The sequence below is a fragment of the Carassius gibelio genome, chromosome A7, assembly GCF_023724105.1.
Source record: "Carassius gibelio isolate Cgi1373 ecotype wild population from Czech Republic chromosome A7, carGib1.2-hapl.c, whole genome shotgun sequence".
Lineage (NCBI taxonomy): Eukaryota > Metazoa > Chordata > Actinopteri > Cypriniformes > Cyprinidae > Carassius > Carassius gibelio.
In genome coordinates this window covers 31,708,460-31,729,371 of record NC_068377.1, presented here as the reverse complement: position 1 = coordinate 31,729,371, position 20,912 = coordinate 31,708,460, and the positions used below count along the sequence as shown (strand labels likewise).

The window sequence follows — 20,912 nt, the reverse complement described above, 5'->3', positions numbered from 1 at the left end:
AGCCTACACTCTAAAAAAAATGCTGGGTTCTTTCAACCCAAATTTGGGTCAAATATGGACTAACCCAACAGTTGGGATACATTTTTACATTAAAATTTTAACCCAAAAGCTTGTTTAGTCCAAATTTGGGTTGAAATAAACCAGCATTTTTTTTTTTTTTTTTTTGTGTAGTCAGTTATTTCAAAAGGAAAAGACAAGTGAATGACTAGTCCTCCACATCTCAGTTTCATATGAAGGGTTTTTCAGAGAGTTTTCCCCATAGTTTCTACATCACGTGTCAACAAAGACGCACTGCTTTTGTCACTAAATCTGTTTGCAGGTTATACAAAGTCCCGGTTAAACCTGTTGTTCATAAGACAGCCCCACCTGACAGCATTGAAAGAAATCAAGTGAAAACTGAAACACAAGCAAAAACTGTGAGTCTGAGTCAAAGATGTAAACTTAAAATAATCCCATGCAGCAAGTGTACGCCTACGTCTACACATGAAGGCTAAATAAAACTTTACCAACACATATCTCTCTCAATCGATGTAAACAAAGTAGTGGCAAGTCTACTCTTGCTACTCATTTTAGCATAGGCCTAATCATCAGAGCTGGGTATAACTGGTTACATGCAATCTTGATTACATAATCTGATTTCAAAATGTAAGTACTTATATTGAGACTAAATTAGGTACATTTTAAAATACTCATAATCAGACTACAGTTACTTTTTTATGGATTAAATTATTGCATATTATTCACACAATAGCAATAAAGTATTCATAATTTATCATTTTTCCTAATTACTCTTTTTCATCTTTTAATTTGTTCCTTCCTAAAATTTCAAATCTTATATATACACTCAGAAAGTCTTGCAGTTTTGTGGACATTCAAACAGAGATCACTCACTAGTCAGGTTGCTACACAGCCTTTGAGTTTTAACAAATATAATTTCAGGTGTTTCAAAGTTGCATGAACTACTGATGAACACAATTCATTTTTATTTGAATTATCACTCAGTAGTTTATTTAACCATCTATTACAATGTCTTTGGAAGGCATTTGTCTTTCAAACACATTAAATTGCACAGATTCACATTATTTCTAATTTTCCTCTTTTTTTTGTCTTTCTTTATATCTTTCATATAATATATTTACATAAAGTAACCTTAAAATTTTAAAATAAATATTTTAATAATTAAGTGTCAAATTTGCAGGTTCAGGTAATTGTCACATATCATGTAGGTGAACAAATAAAATAATACTTTTCTTTTTTTAGAATGTGTTTCATTTATCTTTATGTATTTTTACAATTATTTAATTTTACATTTTTATGATTTATTTAATGGTAATTTTTTTGTTAATCTCACAAACCTCCTGCAATTCCTTCACAAACCCCAGTTTCAGAAACCTTGACGTAATGTAATGCTTAATCCACTATATTTTGTAAATTTCAACAAATGGAATATATTTTATCCTGGAGTCTTTGGGAGGGGTGCTGGAAAGTGCTCCAACTGGGGACTTTGTCGTTCTACTGTTAAGAAGCTTCTCGGTGACAAGTGGATGAGATCCGCTCTGTGTACCGGAAGGTGTCCAGTTTGGGGACCACATGATTTCATCTCTGCTTTTTGCAGATGATGTTGTCATGTTGCCTTCATCGGGCCAGGACCTTCAGCGTGCACTGGGACAGTTTGCAGCCGAGTGTGAAGTGGCTGGGATGAGAATCAGCATCTGCCTCAAGTAGAGTTCAAGAATTTTGGGGTCTTGTTTATGAGGGAAGGATGGAGCAGGAGACTGACAAGCGGATAGGTGCAGCTTCTGCAGTGATGCGGTGATTCCTGTCTGTCGTGCTGAAGAAGGAGCTGAGCAGCAAGGCAGAGATCTCGATTTACCCTTCGATCTAGGTTCCTACTGTCACATTTGGTCATGAGCAGTGGGTAATGACCAAATGGACAAGATCCCGGATACAGGCGGCCTAAAGGAGCTTTCTCCGTAGGGTGGCTGGGCGCTCCCTTAGAGATCGGCCACTCGAGAGGAGCTCAGAGTAGAGCCGCTGCTCCTCCACATCAAGAGAAGCCAGCTGAGGTGGCTTGGGCATCTGTTCTGGATGCCTCCTGGACGCCTTCCTGGGGAGGTGTTCTGGACACGTCCCACCGGGAGAAGGCCCCGGGCAAGACCGATGACACACTGTAGGGACTATATCTATCGGCTGGCCTGGGAACACCTCACTATCCCAGTATATATTTTCTTTATTTTTCTAATTGTTTATATTGATATACTATTTTCTTATTTAATTTAATTTGATTCTTTCAGATATCAAATACGTTAAGAAAATGTTTTTAATGTGTTTGATTTAGCAAGTAAAACTGACTGTCAGATATTTGTACACAGCAGATGTTTTGCAGATGAAGCGATCTTTAACAGACGTACGTGTGCTATCTGTACTAGTGACCTTAAAGATTATTTATGTTAACCAATTTAAATTACCCTTAAAGCTAAATCGGATGTTTGGCGAAACAGCTTCCTCTGCTGGTGGTAAATTGCCACTGCAGTTAACGCATCCTGTGTTCTGTTTTCACTCAGTGCAAGACCAGGAACCAGGCCAACATTACATCAGTATAACTGGCGGGATGTCTCCGTTAATGTGATATAACACGAGAATGCGTCAAAAGGATGCACTCGCTTAAAATTAATCAAACGTGTTTTCGTTTTGATCATTATGCTATTCTTTCCCCCCCCCCAATGGTGGTTCCCACTGCATAGTATTGATTGGGTGCTTCATTCAAAGAGTTAATAAACACACGAAGGACAGCATTTTTTATTTCAAACGTCATACAGAAGGGCGTGATAAACCCTACTCGTGTACGAGATAAAAAATCTCACGTTGCTGGGTAACACTGGAAATAAATAAGCACAAAATAATGAGCACACAGCCATCACAAACAAAACACCCTGTTAAGCAGATTAGTCCCCACTTATCCCGCTGCCTTTATTCGCTTTCCAGAGGCGCAGTGTGCACTAAGTTGCCTCCTTCATCCTCTTCTTGGTTTATGTTCGCATTCCCCTCAGAATTAGAGAATCGGAGAACTGGGTGCGCAACAGCGGAGTCTGCGCGCCGTGAACGGAGAGGAATCAGCAGAGCGCGGAAGAATAATGATCCCGCTCCGGGAGAATCGGATTTTCTTTGCGCCCCGCAATGAATAAATAAACAGGGCGGTGGGAAAAACTCCGGGCGGATCGGTCAGTCGTGACCACGGGAGACTACGCATGTAAGATCGTCTCATGTCAATTCAAGTCAGTGCATGAGAAGACCACCAGTCACCGTAGTCGCTTTCAGAATGCAGGCGTGAGAAGAAACGTACTACGGCGGGGGAATTAAAGTGTGACGACGGGCGAGTGAACGGCACCCCCACAACAGTCTTAAGGGCCAGGGAGTGCGCGCGACTGCAGGGCTCCAGCATGTCGAACCGAAAGCACCGGGACAACCAGGAGATATGCGCCCGCAAGGTCCGAGAGCTCGCCCAGACGGGAATAAACAAGCACTGCTTCGAGTGCAGCCAGCCCGGGGTGACTTACATCGACATCACCGTGGGCTGCTTCGTATGCACGTCATGCTCCGGAATGCTGTGAGTAATAATGCATGTGATTATCACACGTCAAGATTCTGATTCGCGTTCTTCGGCGAACTCCGGAAAAAAATTATGTGACTACATTGTAGCGCTGTGAGCGTGCGTTTGAGAGATCTCTAGTTGTGTTTACATTCAAGTCAGTCGGTAATTACTACTTTGTCGTTTTCAGGCGTGTCCTGGGCTCGCTTGCGTTTTACGTATCATTTCGTCATGATTTCAGGTTTGGCATCAATGTAAGCGCGTGTTTTCTGCATGTCAGCAAATGAATGGTGTGAGTGATTCCACTGAGCGGTGCTTCTACTTCAAGTTCTACACGATTTCACTATGCAACTGCACTTACTGTATGTACACAAATAGCTAGTTCTTCACTAGCACTGGAGAGAGAGAGAAAAAAAGCAGCACACTTCCTTCACAGTTTTGTAATTTGTTGTTGCAAGAGGTTGTTGTTCACGTTCACAGCCCTGTCACATCCTGCACTGTTTATCTCACACGTGTCTCCTGTTTGTATTAAAATAAATGACCACCCATTGAACGTTTCCTCCGAACCTGTGTTTAACCACGCAGTTTGTGCTTGCGGTTTGTTTGTGTTTCAGGAGAGGGCTCAACCCACCCCACAGAGTTAAGTCTATTTCCATGACAACCTTCTCCCAACAGGAAGTGGAGTTTTTGCAAAACCATGGGAACGAGGTGAATGACAGGTCTAGCAGTACATGCTCATAAGAGATGCTGGGAACCACTTGCCTTTCATTTTTAGAGGTCATACAAGATGGCAAATGTGTATTGGTGTTTTTCAAAATCATTAGAAAAACACAAATATAGAGCATAATTTGCATATACATACTGTGCATTGTCTGATTTTAAACATGAACAACTTCATATATATCATACTCTGAATTCTATTAATAGAAAATACCACATGTGTAAGGGATAGACTTTCATAGTTTATATTTGGCTGTACATGTACAGTGGATGTGCATGTAAAATCATCTAGGCCATCCATAGAAAACTATAGAAAGACTAAAAACATCTGATGCCTTTCATCATAAAACTGCAGAACCAGGCTAACTTAGTTGTGGATGGAGCAAATGTTGGATAGCTTGACACCAAGAGCCTCTATTATGTTTTGTATTAAATCATCTGTGCTTAAATGGTGAGTGGGCACAGAATAATATATCGATTTTTTTTTTAGTACTGTGGTTTTCCCGTAAATGTGTGAGCAAATCTGAATGGGGTTCAAGTACAGACACTGCTCTTTCACTCTCCGACCAACACACACACATGCTCACATTCACACCCACAATTGGCACTCCAGGATTCTTGCTCATTGCAGTTGAAGCCAACTCTGAATGCTCAGAGGGTGGGTGCCATTGCTTGCATAACTTCATTTGTTTCATTCCTCCTCTTACTGTCAGTAAAGCACTTTGAGTATGAGAAGGAACAGACATGCACAGCAAATATCAATGCAAGTGATGACATTGAAGTGAATGATAAATGAAAACTACACGGCTAAATCGTTACTGATCCACACACAAATCACAAAGCGTAACTGAGCCTAATAAATTGCATCTAAGCTTATTCTATGCTAAAAATGTATGCATTTGGACTCTGAAACATCATATTAGAACACATATTCGTTTCCTTGTAATGCAACAAACAGTAGCTGTTTGACATGTTAACATTAACTATTTATGTTTAGTAATAATAAAGATTTTTAGTTAACTGCAAACATAACCACAAAGATGCAATATGCTTTCTAAATAATGGTGCATAGTCTTAATTTCACGTTAAAATGCTAGCAAACTAGGCTATATGACGATTGGCCTGTAACAGGCTGTATAAAGATTGTTCATGAGATTAATTATGTTCTTGGTTTATGGGGTCGTTAGGTTGGAAGGAGGACTTGGCTCTGCACATTTGACCTCAAAACAGATGGCTGTTTTGACGTGCGTGACACACAGAAGCTGAAAGAGTTCTTGCAGGACAAATATGAGAGAAAGAAATGGTGAGTGAGAAGAAGTGTGGTCATAAAGGCAGTTTCAGTGTGGATCAAACCGAATAATCAATACATGCCCTAAACCATTCTGCTTTTTCTCTCTGCATTATGTGTAGATGAAAGTCAAAGAATGCAATACTAAGAAGTGTCTGTTTTTCCAGGCATTTCTCGAAGAGCAAGATTCGCAGGGATGTGAACGAGTCCCCCTGGGGTCCAGGGGTTCAGGCTGTTCCAGTTCCACACGGTCCCGCTCAGAATCAGCCTCCGCCTGGACATCCTCTGAACCCCACTACCCGACCCACTCGCATGCTGGTGAGGAAGAAATGAGGAAAGCTTTGGAAGTAAAAAAAAAAAAAGATTTGAAGACAAAAGAAAATGAGAGAGAAATGACAAAAAAATTCGATCAAACGTGGTTTCTTTTTACAATAAAATAGTAATTATAGAAATAATGTAAAAGTATCAAAATAGCAAAAAGGAAAAAAAAAATATATATATATATACAATTTTTATCTAAACATTAGAAGAGAACAAAATAAAAAAACAGAGGGGAAAAGGACACAAGTGGCACCAAAGGAAAAAAACAAACAATCAAAACCAATCTAACTCAAGTTCAACGTCTAACTTAACTAATAATAACAAAAACAAAACAAAAATAAGGAAAGCAGAGATAGCAAATGTTTCAATGTTTCACCATGACCACTCCCTCTCCTTGGACCTTAAAAATGACATTAATTAAGTAATCAAATTTAAATCCCTTATGAAAAATAACAATATTTTGTAACATCTCAGGAAAATATTATAGAGTTAAAAAAATTATAAAAAGACAACGATTTCATACATGTCCACTGTAGAGGACAACAGGATTTAAAGCATATTTATTACGCATTTTAGGAGGTACAGGAGATACAGTCTGGAGAAGCTGATGCTAGTTGACGAAAGTCATGCCAGTCTGCAGATTTGAGTTGACAAATTTCATAGAGAATCGCATAGTGTATGATGTTCACAGACTCTGTTTTTTTTTTAGCTTGAGACTATGATTCCATCCATGTTTGATATTTTCAGCCAATTTTAGAACACATGTGGTTTAAATTTGTCATGCGTCTCCTAGAAACAAGGCAGATGTTTCAGCATGAGATCTTCCTGGTAGTGTGGTAGTGTGTGATCCTCAGTAGTGTAGCGTATGATGATCAGTTTTTCTATTGTCTCTATTTACAAAGTTGGCAAGTATATAATGCAGAGTGTTTTAAAAGATTTTAAAAGTCATGTAAACTATTCCAGCCTTTACATGCTTTCATCTCTGATCTGAAAACCAGCCCCAAAATGTGTCACACCGAGGGTGCCGATCTGATTTTTAATACTGAATGTGTGTGTGTGTCCCCACAGTGCCAGTCCCAGTCCCAGTTGTCAATATGGGATAGAGGTCCTGCCGTCTCCTCAGCTGATAGCTGTACTGAGGTGTTCACTGCCAGACCAACTCGCTCACAGAGCTTCAGAGATCATCCCATTAAAGGTACAGCCTTTAAACTCTCTTCTCTACCCATCTGCTTTGCTTTCTTCCACTTTTCCTGTCCCCCCTTCCCCCTGCTTCTGTCTTATCTACCTCCCTCTTCTGATTATAAACACAGTTGTACTGTACCGTGACTCATCATTAAACTATAATTTATTCTGTCAGTTTTATTTTATGTTCCTCTCTCTCTGTCTAAGACACATTGTTAAGTGGTGTGGAGAGACAGAGACCAGGAACGATTTCTTCGGGAATGGGACACCAGAATCATCCCTCCTCCTTTCCAGCCCTTCCACGTCCTTCAGGTACGCAAAGACACGCACGTATTGTGTCTATCACATAGAATACATTTCTGTGAAGTATGAAATGGGATTCAAAAGTCCACATCGAAAATCTGGGGTTTCATTTTATTTAAACCTGGAAATAGATATAATGTTTTTGAAACACTTAAAAAACAAAGAGATTTGTTTTAAATATTATGATTTAAATTTAAAAGTAAGCTGTGATCGGAATTTGAAAATAATATATTTAATATAATTCAGATTAGAGAGTAATAATTAAAATTCTGCATTATTTATAAGCCACTAATCAAGAGTAAGCAAAATTGTGACATTGACATGTTAACAAATGGAGAAAAAAACTAAGTAACTTAAATGAAACTTATGTGCATTTTAGAGTTAAGATCTATGCACACCGAGTTTTTTTTTTTTTTTGTATTCACCATCCTTTCCTATCAAAATGCATGGTACAGAATGCGAAAACGCAGAAAATCAAACCTGATCCGAAATTTGTTATGACAGATGAGAGTTTCTGAAGCAGTGTGTAAACATGATTGACACAACGTGAAGTCATATTTATTTATCAGCGTGCAAAAATTTTGGATGAAAATTGCATTGAAACATTGTATTGCCGTCCCAAAATTTTGGATCCCACTGTATAGCTACATTTCTGTAGTGTTTAAAAATTCATTGTCCATCAATTCTTTCTTCAATATTGAGTCATAACAGTTTCATTTCATCTCATCTTCCTTCCCTTATCCTTTATTTCACAGCAAGTAGCACTTTCAAAAACAGCTTTACTTTAGGTAAGTCGCTTAAACGTTGTATGTAATTATGAGTGATTGCGCAATGCAGACACTTCAGCTATACCTCCGACCATCTGGCCAGCCATGACAAGCAAAATAAAATATAATCTTTGTGCATATGTGAGCATGTCATAGAGAAAGAAACAGAAAGAGGCAGAGGAAGAGTTTAATGCTATGCATAATTGAGCCTCCATGCAATAATGCTGTTAACAATAACCCAGTGGAAAGACTGTGGTTTAGATCAAGATCAGATGACCAAGCTAGTCTTAGAGAAGATAAATACAGACAGATATTCAGGATTTCAGCTGTTTGAAGTATTATTTAAGCCAGTAAAGTAAAACGAGCTACAAAATCTAGGAAGCTATTTTGAAAGCACCTTTGCTCATCACCTAGTTCAGCCAAGCTTCAGAGATGTTTCTCACTGCAGAGTTTCTAAATACCAGCAGTGCCATGCTAAAGTCACAGAATGATATTGAATGTGTCCTGGACCCTGCTCCAGCCAGATACTTCAAAGCCCTACATCACAGCTGTGCCAGGTCAAGGAGAGACAATCTGCTCTTTGATAATGAAAAAGGCACAGGCTTTAAAGTAAAGGTATATTTAGACAATAGCCCAGACCTGTCTCACGTCTGTACTCACCAATAATCTGTTGATGTGGAAGAGTGTGTAGAATTGTTTGAGGAATATTAGGATGTGGTTAAATCATCTTGTTTATTAAACTTCAGCAAATAATGCTTTCATGCTATGGACGTGTGATCATCACAACTCGTGCAGCTTGTTGAGGAGAGGGGTGCAGTTACTTCTCTAAAGTGGTTGGACGTATGATTTTTGCCTCACAGACAATAAATACAGGCAGAAAAATCCTATCAGCTAACATCAAAGGACTGACATGAGCCACATCTAGAGACTAGAATATCATAGAAACTCAGGGGTGAGACCTTTTGACTTGGGCCGGTTAGCAACTACCTAGCAACCACCCAGAATAGCTTAAAAACCACTGAACGATGCTTCTAGAACAAGCATTGCAACAATTTGGCATCACTCTAGCATCTTGTCAGTTAATTTTGCATGGCATTTTGAACATTCTTCATAAAATATAAAAATATAGCATAGAACTGCATGGTTGTCTGAATTTCTCCTTTGAATCTGAACATGTGTATGTAAAAGATTTAGATACTTTTCAGAATGCATGGGGAAAATGTAGATGTTATATTCTTAAATTTAAACCTAAAGCTATATATATATATATATATATATATATATATATATATATATATATATATATATATATATATATATATATATATATATATATATATATCAAATAGTGTCTTACTCATTTAGTATTTATTAACATTTGGAATTAGCTTTTATTTTTATATTTTTGATTCTTATAGTTTACATTTTATTCATTTTGATGTGTTGTTTTGGGATTTTTATTAGTATCTTTTTTAAGGTTTAATTTATATTTATTTCAGTTTCAACTTTAGTAATTGTAGTGATTTAACTTGAACTTTTTTCAGATAGTTGCCAAGACAACATTTCTAATTTTCGTTTAAGTATTTCATATAATATTTGTATTTTATTTCAGCTTTATTTCAGTTATTGAAAATAGCACTAACTGCAAAATACTTTTGACTATCATCACTGATAGATTTTCTGATTGGTACAGGTCGCACTCTGTCAACTGGGGGTGGAGCTCCATTTAGAGCTTTTCCTAAATCGCTGAGTTTGGATTTTGGGGGTCTAAGCCACGCCCACAGCACGCTAAGTTCTGCTGCTCCACCCCCTGTCACTCAGGATAAGTATGCAGCCTTATCACAGCTTGATAAAGTGTTCTTAGACAACACACCTGTCACAGGTAAGAAATAATGTTATGGAAATTATCTGTACCTTTTTCTTATAACATTACTAAACCTACAGTTTCTCAGTTTATCAAATAATGTAAAACGGTTGTTGCTACACGCAGTATGTAGATTTGACAAGCACTTTAACACTTTTGTAGCCATTACAACAGCTCCCTCTGATGGACCCCCTCAGTACAGCACCCTCTTCAGTAACCGACCGTCCTCAAGTTCCACCCCTGCAAGGTAAAACTTCAAATAAAATAGAAGTTATTACACATAAACCAAAACTAAATAGAAAAACAATATCTTCCAACCCACATTACTGTTTAGATGATTGTTTATGGCATTTCTGTGAACTAGTGAATTGTCTTTAGTTTCCCTCAATCTATTTTTCTCTCTTTTGCAGCTCTCCAGGTGTTCCAGAGGCCACCTCTGGATCTCAAACCTTTGCATGTGAGCAATTCAGAGTAGTAATCTGTACTTCAGCTAGTTAGCCAGTCCAGAACTGAATCTGATGTGCAGCATGCATTGCCTTTCTGTTTTCAACTTTATTAAGTTATTTTTGAGTAAACACGTTATGTTAGATTTAAATATATAGATACAGAATCATCAAATTTCCCAGAGATTTTCTAAACAGAACCATAACTTGGGGGTGACACTCAACATTTGGATGACCTTATAGCAAAAAGTCTCTTAGATGGAAACATCTGCAAGTTCACAATAATTAAGTCAAAACTGGATCGGATCCCAAGTACAATTAATGCTAATGAGAGACGTTCTGCAGTGTGTGATACACAACCACACATTTTTCTCTCTCTCTTCCAGATTTCCCAAACCCCTTCAATTCTACAGCCAGTTGCACCCAGCCTATTCTGTCTCCTAGTAACCCCTTCAAAAGCACAGCCTCAGGTAAGAGATGTGCACCCATGTCCACTTCATTTTTGCCTTTTGGAAAACAGGAAGCCTGTAATGCAGTCAATGCAGATTTTTGAAGTGTGATGTTAGCAGCACTTTTAGAAAGAAATCAGAGCTAGGATCAGTTTTTACCTTTAGTATATCAATAAAATGTATTTATGGACTGAGGTTATCTTAGAAACTGACTGTAAAGAAATGCATGCAACCCCTATAGATTCCAGACTGCAGATTAACCAAGCCTTAATTTGATCAGTGACATATATGGACATTTCCCACTGAAAGGTCTATGCAGCCAAGAGTCAGCATTAATCTGATTTTGGGACACAAGCCCATGGTTATGTCTCGCGAAGGATACATTTTTACAGTGCTATAAATCTGATAGAGTGTCCTTGGCTTAAAAGGAACTTAATCCATAAAGCAATGAATCTGATAACTGGATATGCTGGTGTTCCCTTGTGGATCTATTGTGAGACCCTACTCTAATAAATCAAATAAAATGCTTACTCCCACAAATGCTGTAAACCTAGCGGTAGATCTCAAAGCCAACACAAACAGTGATGTCACGGTGGAATACCGATGCAAAGAGAGTGGTTTGCTGGATGTATTGTTGGCTGAATTCCAAGTGTTAAATAATACACTTTGTTTTTAGCAGCCAGCACATTTATCATGATGTCCTGAGTGCTGACACTCTTTTCAAACATGCAAACTGTCTTTTATGTCCAGAGTAAAACACAACTCTAACTATTGTATCTAGATATTGTGTGACTGCATGTCTGCTGATCTACACATACATATAGACATAAACATGACAGACACACAGGCTGATGGATATATAGACAGATGGACCGATTGTTCAATCAGATTTCAGATAGATAGATATTCATATGTTTATTGTGTTTAAATGCAATGTTCAGGACATCTTGGCTTTCTGATTGACAGATGATGCCTCCTCCTCAGCCGTCTTTCCTCAATCTGTCTCTTTTCCTGCACCTGCCACCCAAAGTGCTTTTTCACACCAACAGTCTAGTAACCAGGAAGCGAACGGTGAGTATAGCAAGCTTAAGTCTTTAAATCTCCTTAATGGCAGTGAAACTCTTGTTCTTAAAATAGTCCATTAATGAATTAGTCCATTAAGAATCAGCCAGGAATTAGCACTTAAGAAGAGACCCTGCAGAGTGAAAACTCAAGATGACCACAGAGACTGGCCGTTTCATTGAGCTGAAGTGAAATATGTGCTATTTTTATCCTGATGGTTTTTGTTTGTAGGTTTCAACTCATTTCCTGCCCCAGAGTCTGTACCTAAAGTCCCACGACCAATGTCTGTCAACCCTTTTACTGTAAGCATGATTCTCTTTCTATTCTAAGAGTTAATAAAAGGGGTTTAGTAAATAAAATCATTTACAGACTGTAGTTTCAACTAAATTACAGACTTTAACCTGTGCTGGGTAGTAACTGATTTTATGTAATTTTTATGTAATTTTTATATTTTTATTTTATGCAAAAATTAAATACTTGTAATTAGATTACATTACATTCATCAAGGGAAAGGAAGGAAGATTGAGGGGCCATATAGAATAAAATAAATTAAATATTTAGTCTTTTTTAGTACGTTTTTTTTATTTTATTTTTAATTTAAAATTATTTATTTGTTTTGCAGATTTTTAAGATTTAAGATTAGCAGAAAATGTACTCCTGCTCAGGCTATCCAAGATGTAGATGAGTTTGTCTCTTCATCAGATTTGGAGAAATTCAGTAACCCATCACGTGATCCTCTGTAGTGAATGGGTGCCGTCAGAATGAGTCCAAACAGCTGATAAAAACATCACAATAATCCACATTCAGTCCATCAGTTAAAATCTTGTGAAACAAAATGTTGCGTGTTTGTAATAAACAAACCCATCAAGTCATTTCCAGCTAAAATACGAGTTCGCTAATATTTTCTTTCAAAAATGAAAAAGTTGTCTCACCTGAATCAGGAGAGAAATGTGCATAGATCAAGCAGTGTTTACAGACAAAACGTTCAAAACAGTTCTAAACAAATACATGTGGATTTTGATGTGAGATGAAAACTGGGTGGGCTTTTTGACTGAAGGAATCGTTATTATGGATTATTAACTTGTATTTTAGCCAGAAGTGATGGTTTAAAGTTAAAAACATTTTAATGGTGGATTTATCACAAACACGCAGCTTTTCACTTTGTAAGATGTTACCTGATGGACTGGAGTTGTGTTGATAACTTGTGGATTATGTGATGTATGTCAGCTCTTTGAACTGTCATTTTGACGGCACCCATTCACTGCAGAGGATCCGTTGGGGAGCAATTTCTCCAAATCTGTTCCGATGAAACTCATCCACATGTTGGATGGCCTGAGAACGAGTACATTTTCAGCAAATGTTCATTTTTGGGTGAACTGTTCTTTTAATTATTAGTTTATTTTTACATACAAACCTCCTGCAGTTCCTTCACAAACCCTAGTTTGGGAAACCCTGCCGTAATGTGGTGTTTAATGGACTACAATTTTTAAGCAATCTGCCCAGCACTGGTCTTAGACTTCTATAAGCATACAACATTTTTCAGTATGTGTGTGTGAGGGGTTAAGAGCGTCTCTGTGACTTCTCTTAGGGGAATGTTTACCCGAGCAGAGGAGCATCACTGAACCCTTTCATCTGAACCACCTCGGCCATGGAGAAAGAGGAGAGCGAGTGGAGCTTGTTTACTTTGCCATACCTAAAGGAAAACACCCAACACTTTTGTGTGCATCTTCATGTATGTTTAAAGGTGTGTGCGTTTGTTAGCAGATATTGTACATGTACAGTAACTATTTGTACATGCTTTGTTGTATGTGTGCGCGCGAGTGTTGTTTGTACATTCCCTTTTGTACCAGATGCTATAAATTAAGATGTGATTGTGTGTGTGTTTGTGTACATTTGTGTGGGTTTTGCCTCATATCAGGAATGAGAACTTCAGATGAAAGGTGCTTATGAGAGCCATTCACTCACACACACACACACACACACACACACACAAGCTGCTGCTTTGATCTTTCCACACATTAGAACTTCTCGTGCCAATTTCACCCTAACCTGAGTGCCCACTTACTACACTCAAACACTGAGGTCGACACATTATAGTAAAATAGGAGCAATTCAAGCTTCAGATCATCTCACTAATGCATTTCTCCTCAGTGCCGATTTGGTTTATTTGATTCAGATGCATGTTAAAGAAATGGCATAAACAAAACAGGCATTTCCTTCACTTTTCTGTCTGTGAATGTATGCCAGGCTTGTTTCTATTTATTTTGACATTGACGTTTCAATTAAAACGTTAATAAGTATTTGTGTGTGCATTGTTGAACTGCATGCGCTTCTCAAGCTGAGCAGGAAGCTGCTGAATGTACTGCAGTTTCAGTTATTATGAGGGAAAAAATGTTCCTTGTATGGACCAAAAATTGTCTAATATCGTCAAGTTTTCTGTATAATGTAGAAATTACTTCTTTTGCAAAAGGATTCATATAGAATGTCTTTGTATCCAGATGTATCCATGTGCATAAAGCTGTCCATAACTGTTGTGTCAATGTGTATTGTTTATTTATGTGATGCAAATCAAACTGAATTTGCTGCTTTTGGAATTTCATGCAATATCTTTTTACGACAGCATCATTTGTATTCTGTGAAGATTATTATTGCATTTTGAATGTATTTGCACTCTATGAACATTAGGGCTTTCAACTAAAAATTAAAATGAAAAGTATCAATTTCACCTCACACTTGACCTTGTCTAATTTTTATGATCGGGTGATTGAGGTTTGATAGAATTATAGTTGAAATAGCCATGTTCATTTATATATTTACTTCAAAGTATTACTTGGGTTAACCACTGCATCTTCTAAAAATGCACACATCGCCATATATATTTATTAATATCATTTTAATATAATTTTTTTACCTAAAATCATAAATGTCCTGTCCACGTTGTCAAAAACTCAGCTGCAACGGACCAATTAGTACACTAGGGGTCGCAAATAATCTTTTTGAATAAAAGTAAATAAGTATTTAAATTATTTAATAAAGAATTTGAGGATTTAATTTGTTTATTTTTTCTTTTATTTATTATTTATAATCTACACCTGCATTACAGACTTATTCATACGGTACAGCCAAACCATTTTTCTCCTCACGGAAAGTAGAACCAAAAATGTTTGGCAATGTATTAAAGGATGATACAACAGACTTATTTTTAAGTATTTTGCTCATTGTTTTCCTTCTATTTATCACTTCTACAAATTTTCTGCAATAACTTAATAGATTTATGACGAGGAGTGTAACAATGAACGTTTATTACTTCAAACAAGTATTTATTTTATGTAGGCTAACTACTTAAAATAGTAAATAATCCTACAGTGATTAGTATTCTACAGAACAGTTTTTTTTTTTCGGTTGCACTAGTAACTATTAAATGTAAATAAATACCACTTGGTAGGCTACTAATACTTACTGTATTGTTTTGCTTTAAAATCCCAATTGAATTAAATGGGCAACATTAATATGTAAATTCGTGCAAAATGACGACGCAAAGAAATAAAATACAAATTGTGTAGGCTACTTAATACATTTTATACCAATCACAAGATAACCAATGTTGAATTCCTTAGTAAAAAAAATAAAAATATTACTCCTACTATTATTACTACTGCTAACAAAACAGATACTGTTCTTTAAACGAATACATTTTTGACCGTTAAAAAAGTGTAATTTGTTTTAAGCAGTGTTGAGTCAGGACAGTCCAGACAGAGGCTAATGAAATCCGATTCTGATCCACATCCTCGCGCTCTACACAGCTTTAACTCTCCGCGCGCCCTCTCCCTCCCTCACACTCTCTCTCTCGCTCTCTCACACACACACACACACACAAACACACACTACAGAAGACTGATGGGTGACAGAGCTTCACACAGTAGCAGTGAACGCTGCGCTGGAGAGGAGGGGTGACGAGGAGCTGTCTAGTGTACACTACAGTAATGAGATTATTTAACTCCCAAAGCTTCTTCTAAATAGTAATAGTTGCGCTATTTCTCGCGCGCCGCTCCACATGTGCTCGCGTGTGCGCGCTCGAGGACTCGTCTGCTCCCTCTTTCTGCTCGACTCATGCATGGAAAAGCGTAGCGTTTAATATATATATTTTTTTTTAAAGAAACTGCTTCTTGGAACTTCCCTGGCCTTATGTGCACATGACTTTTTTTGATACAGAAGAGGTGGAAGGAGGTTATATTTGTTTTCGTCTGCAACTTCTAGGGCTGAACTTTTTTCAGCGCGGTTGAGCAAAACAGACCCCGCGAGACATGGAGAACAACACCGACTCGCAGAGCAGCACAGAGGACGTCCGTAAAAGCGGGTATCTCCGCAAACAGAAATCCATGCACCGGCGGTACTTTGTGCTTCGGACGGCTTCGGAGCGCGGCCCGGCTCGACTCGAGTACTACGAGAGCGAAAAGAAATTTAGAGGTAAAGCGCCCGTGCCTAAAAAGGCTTTGGCGCTGGAGACGTGCTTCAACATCAACAAACGGGCCGACTCGAAGAATAAACACATGATAGTGCTCTACACGCGGGCTGAGAGTTTCGTGGTGGCGGCGGAGAACGAGACGGACCAGGAGGAATGGTACCAGGCGATGGTGGAACTTCAATGCAAGAGTAAGTCTGAGAAATAAAGCATCAAGAGATTGCAGAAGAGTGGTTAACTTAGGTGTTAACGCGATAAGCTTCGTTTCATTGCATCTTGCTTGCCATCTCCTCCAATTTCTCCTGTATAATGAAATAAATGTGCTGTAGTTTCATGTAAAATGGTAGATTAGAACACATCCACAGACTTTCTCGTTGCTTTAGTAATGGAGACTTTGGGTCCTCATCTATGGAGGACCAAACCTGCAGAAATGAAATAAATATATGTAATAGCAGGAAAATAAATAAAGAAGTAAATGACTTGATAAAAACAAAAATAATTAATTTTTTAATAAGATGTAATCCTGGATTTATTTTTGACCTTTTTACTATATGTATTTTCTATATTTATTTGTATTCTTTTTTAATTTAATTGAATAATCCTCTTATTTATTTGTATATTTAATTCATATATGTATTTATTTTTAAATGTATTTATTCATGCATACATTTTTTTTTAATTCCCACATTTTTTTCCCCAGATTTATTAATTTATTTATTTTTACTTGTCTGTGCATTGCAACATGGAAATGAGGGAGGCGGTCCTTGTGGAGCTCCGGTTAATCATTGGTTGAAAGCTCACACAGAAGAGTAATATCAAACTGACAGAGATTGAAGTTTGTGGGATTAACTAATGAGTTGCAAAATATTTTCACAGGTTCATGTTGAATTATTTTATAGCGACTGAATTACGTTACTTATCCTGACATTTTCGTCATTAAAGGGATAGTTCACCCAAAAATCTAAATTATGTCATAAATAATTCAACCTCATGTCGTTCCAAACCAGTAAGACCTCCATTTATCTTCAGAACAAAGTAGATTTAGTCCGAGAGCTCAGTCCCTCCATTGAAGCTGTGTGTACGGTATACTGTCCATGTCCAGAAAGGTAGTAAAAACATCATCAAAGGAGTCCATGTGACATCAGAGGGTCAGTTAGAATATTTATCAGAAATACATTTTGGTCCAAAAATAGCAAAAACTACGACTTTATTCAGCATTATCTTCTCTTCTGTGTCTGTTGCGAGAGTTCAAAACAAAGCAGTTTGTGATATCCGGTTCACGAACGAATCATTCGATTTAACCTTTTTGAACCAGTTCACCAAATCGAACGGAATCGTTTTAAACGGTTCGCGTCTCCAATACACATTAATCCACAAATGACTTAAGCTGTTAACTTTTTTAATGTGGCTGACACTCCCTCAGAGTTCAAACAAACCAATACCCTGGAGTAATGCATGCACTCAAACAGTACACTAGGGCTGAACTGCTGTGAAGAGAGAACTGAAGATGAACACCGAGCCGAGCCAGATAATGAACAACAGACTGACTCATTCTCGAGTCAAGAACCGTTTCTGTCAGACGCGTACGATTCGAGAACCGAGGAGCTGATGATACTGCGCATGTGTGATTCAGCGTGAAGCAGACTGACACACAGAGCGTCTGAACCGAACTGAATCTTTTGGTGATTGATTCTGAACTGATTCTGTGCTAGTGTTATGAGCCCAGGTGAACCAAAGGCTTGAATTAAGGGCAATCATCGCCAATGACGCCATTACGTTGTGCGCAAAAGAGCCGGTGAACCGTTTTCTTCAACCAGTTTATTGAATCGAACTGTCCGAAAGAACTACTGGTGATCCGAAAACCGATGCAACCGGTTCTTGACTCGTGAACGAGTCATAATCTGGCTCGGCTCAGTGTTCATCTTCAGTTCTCTCTTCACAGCAGTTCAGTCAGTGTACTGTAGGGCTGTAGATATCGAATATTTTAGTAATCAAGTATTCTACCAAAAATTCCATCAATTAATTGAGTAATCGGATAAAGTGTGTTTTTGTTTAATTAAAGTGCAATAGTAATTATACAAGAGAAAATAAGACTCCTGGGTATCTTAAAATGAACAACTAAGTTTCCTTTTATAGAAAGATTTTTTTTTTTACTTTTTAAATGCATAGATTGCAATGCATACATCAAAAATAAAAATTTGTTTCTCTGTCTGTACTTGTACTGTGAACAATGAAAACAAAGTTGACAGATTAATTAAGTGCATTTAAGTGCCATTCAGTTAGGGTTTTAAATAAAGCATTTTCTGAGATGCACATTAAACATTAAACACACAAAACATTAATTTAATTAATCTTTTAATTATTGAAAATTAAGCAAACTTACTTTTTGGTAAACAAACGGGATTTACTATTAAAACTAAAACATGGAAGAAATGTTGTGTGATTAAACCTTAAAAAAATTATTATTTTTTTTTTTTGTAGTAGGCTATGTAAATTCTGCTGAACAATAGTAACACAGGACTTTTATTTTGACGGGTTGACGTACCTTTACAGTTCTTTGTATGTGATGATGTGACGCTAGTTTTACTCAAATCAAACAGTCAAGTGCTCATGAAGTGACTGTCAGAGCATTTCTGGTCTGGAGATGTTGTTCATGTGTTCATGTCCTTATTTAGTGAGACAGCAGATGCTGAAATCACCACGAGTGTCACGCGCTTCAGTGTGTGTTAATGCAGGAAGACGCCCTTCTGCTCCATTCATTAAGACAGACACACAGAACATGCAGGATTCAAATTCAAATAGACTGTTATTTACAGATATTAGTCCATATCGTGATTTGATGTAAGTGCAATGACCTATTTTTGATGAATTCATTCAAAATTTGGCAAATTCCGTGCCATTCCGCTTTAAACTGTAAATTCCGTTTTTATGATTGGATTCGGCGATTCCCTCCGCGTTTTCTGCATTGCGGAAATCATAGGGCCCTAGTTGTGGTATGCCGGCTCTATCTTGCAATGGACACAAGCCACAACGTTCTCTTTGCGTTTGCCCGCGCCCTCAAATCAAAACACTGCTGACTCCTTGCAGTATGAGATTTCGGACGCAGCGCTTGTGTCTCCTTCCGCTTTGTGGGTGACATAAACAAGTTGTGTCACATTAAAAAAATCATTGCGAAAGAACCTGATGTGAGATTTAAAATAAATTAAAAGAGGCTTCGAGGCAGAGGAATTTGCCTCAGTCATTTTTTGTAATCAAGTTACTCGAGGAATCGTTTCAGCCCTAGTGTACTGTTTGAGTAAATGAATTACACCGGGATATTGGTTTGTTTGAACTCAGAGGGAGTGTCAGCCACATTAAAAAAGTTAACAGCTTAAGTCATTTGTGGATTAATGCGTATTGGAGACGCGAACCGTTTAAAACGATTCAGTTCGATTTGGTGAACTGGTTCAAAAAGATCCGGTTACATTGAATGATTTGTTCGCGAACCAGATATCACAAACCGCTTTGTTTTGAACTCTCTCACAACAGACACGGAAGAGAAGACAATGCTGAATAAAGTCGTAGTTTTTGCTATTTTTGGACCAAAATGTATTTTTGATGCTTAAAAAAATTCTAACTGTCACTCTGATGTCACATGGACTAACGTTTCTTTGATGATGTTTTTTTTACCTTTCTGGACATGGACAGTATACCGTGCACACAATGGAGGGACTGAGAGCTCTCGGACTAAATCTAAAATATCTTGAACTGTGTTCCAAAGATAAACGGAGGTCTTACGGGTTTGGAACAACATGAGGGTGTCATTAATGACATAATTTTAATAATTTAACCCTTTAAGCCCGCAACTATCAATGGCGTTGATGAGTTTCTTGGTTGATAATGCCTCTAGACCATAGATAAACCCTGGTGGAGGTTTATAGACTTCATTTTTATAGTTCATTTTGTAATCACAGAGAAAATCCCAAAAGCGTTATGAGCCTAAATTAAATTGTAAACCTGTTGCACCAAATGTCTTCATGGTCTACTTTGGCTCACAATGCATTTTGAAAACACGGCCTTCTTTTTCTTTAGATGTTTTATGGCAGTTGGCAAACCATCTTAAATGGTGCATTTACTGCCGCTGACTGAACAGGAGTGTGAACTGTGAAGTATTGGAAACGCAGCCTACAGGAAGCTGACGTCTATATACAAAAGTTAAATATGACATTGGCATACATGTTTGTAATTTCAATAGCATTTGCAGTTAACATTTTACAATGTCTTACAGTCACAAAACCAACTGTAAAGTGTTCATTTTCGTATTGGGTATATTGAACAATATTTAGATATGATTTGACAGTATATTTTCAAATCATTTCTAAATTTACAGTATATCTTTTTTTTGTGATTACAAAATGAACACAACTTCGAAATCTCCACCAAGTGTGTCTAGAGGCGTCATCAACCTAGAAACTCATCGACG

At 37.6% G+C, this 20,912-nt stretch overlaps 2 protein-coding genes across 7 annotated transcripts in view; both read left to right on the top strand.

Moving 5' to 3' along the window:
• The first annotated feature begins 2,871 nt into the window (after positions 1-2,871).
• LOC128017225 (arf-GAP domain and FG repeat-containing protein 1) lies at positions 2,872-14,528 on the top strand. Of its 4 annotated transcripts, none has more exons than XM_052602500.1 (15): positions 2,874-3,607; positions 3,780-3,830; positions 4,204-4,297; positions 5,497-5,612; positions 5,765-5,915; positions 6,987-7,113; positions 7,308-7,412; positions 8,159-8,191; positions 9,864-10,052; positions 10,197-10,281; positions 10,445-10,491; positions 10,864-10,947; positions 11,893-11,997; positions 12,220-12,290; positions 13,577-14,528. In XM_052602500.1, exons 1-15 carry the CDS (start codon positions 3,441-3,443, stop codon positions 13,622-13,624), a joined length of 1,473 nt encoding a protein of 490 aa, XP_052458460.1. In that variant the 5' UTR covers positions 2,874-3,440; the 3' UTR covers positions 13,625-14,528. The 4 variants fall into 4 exon arrangements, with proteins under 4 accessions (XP_052458461.1, XP_052458460.1, XP_052458462.1 ...); XM_052602503.1 differs by having other exon boundaries at positions 3,540-3,607; positions 3,780-3,843; XM_052602501.1 differs by lacking the exon at positions 8,159-8,191 and having other exon boundaries at positions 2,872-3,607.
• Positions 14,529-15,810: 1,282 nt separating this feature from the next.
• The window catches only part of LOC128017223 (insulin receptor substrate 1-B-like), a 46,583-nt gene continuing 41,481 nt past the window's right edge, over positions 15,811-20,912 (top strand). For 2 of the 3 annotated variants that reach the window (XM_052602496.1, XM_052602497.1), the window contains exon 1: positions 15,879-16,641. In XM_052602496.1, the coding sequence (XP_052458456.1) occupies positions 16,293-16,641 (349 nt within the window). In that variant the 5' untranslated portion in view covers positions 15,879-16,292. Of the gene's footprint in view, positions 16,642-20,912 lie in introns of all 3 variants that reach the window. The other variant, XM_052602498.1, reaches the window with a different exon arrangement.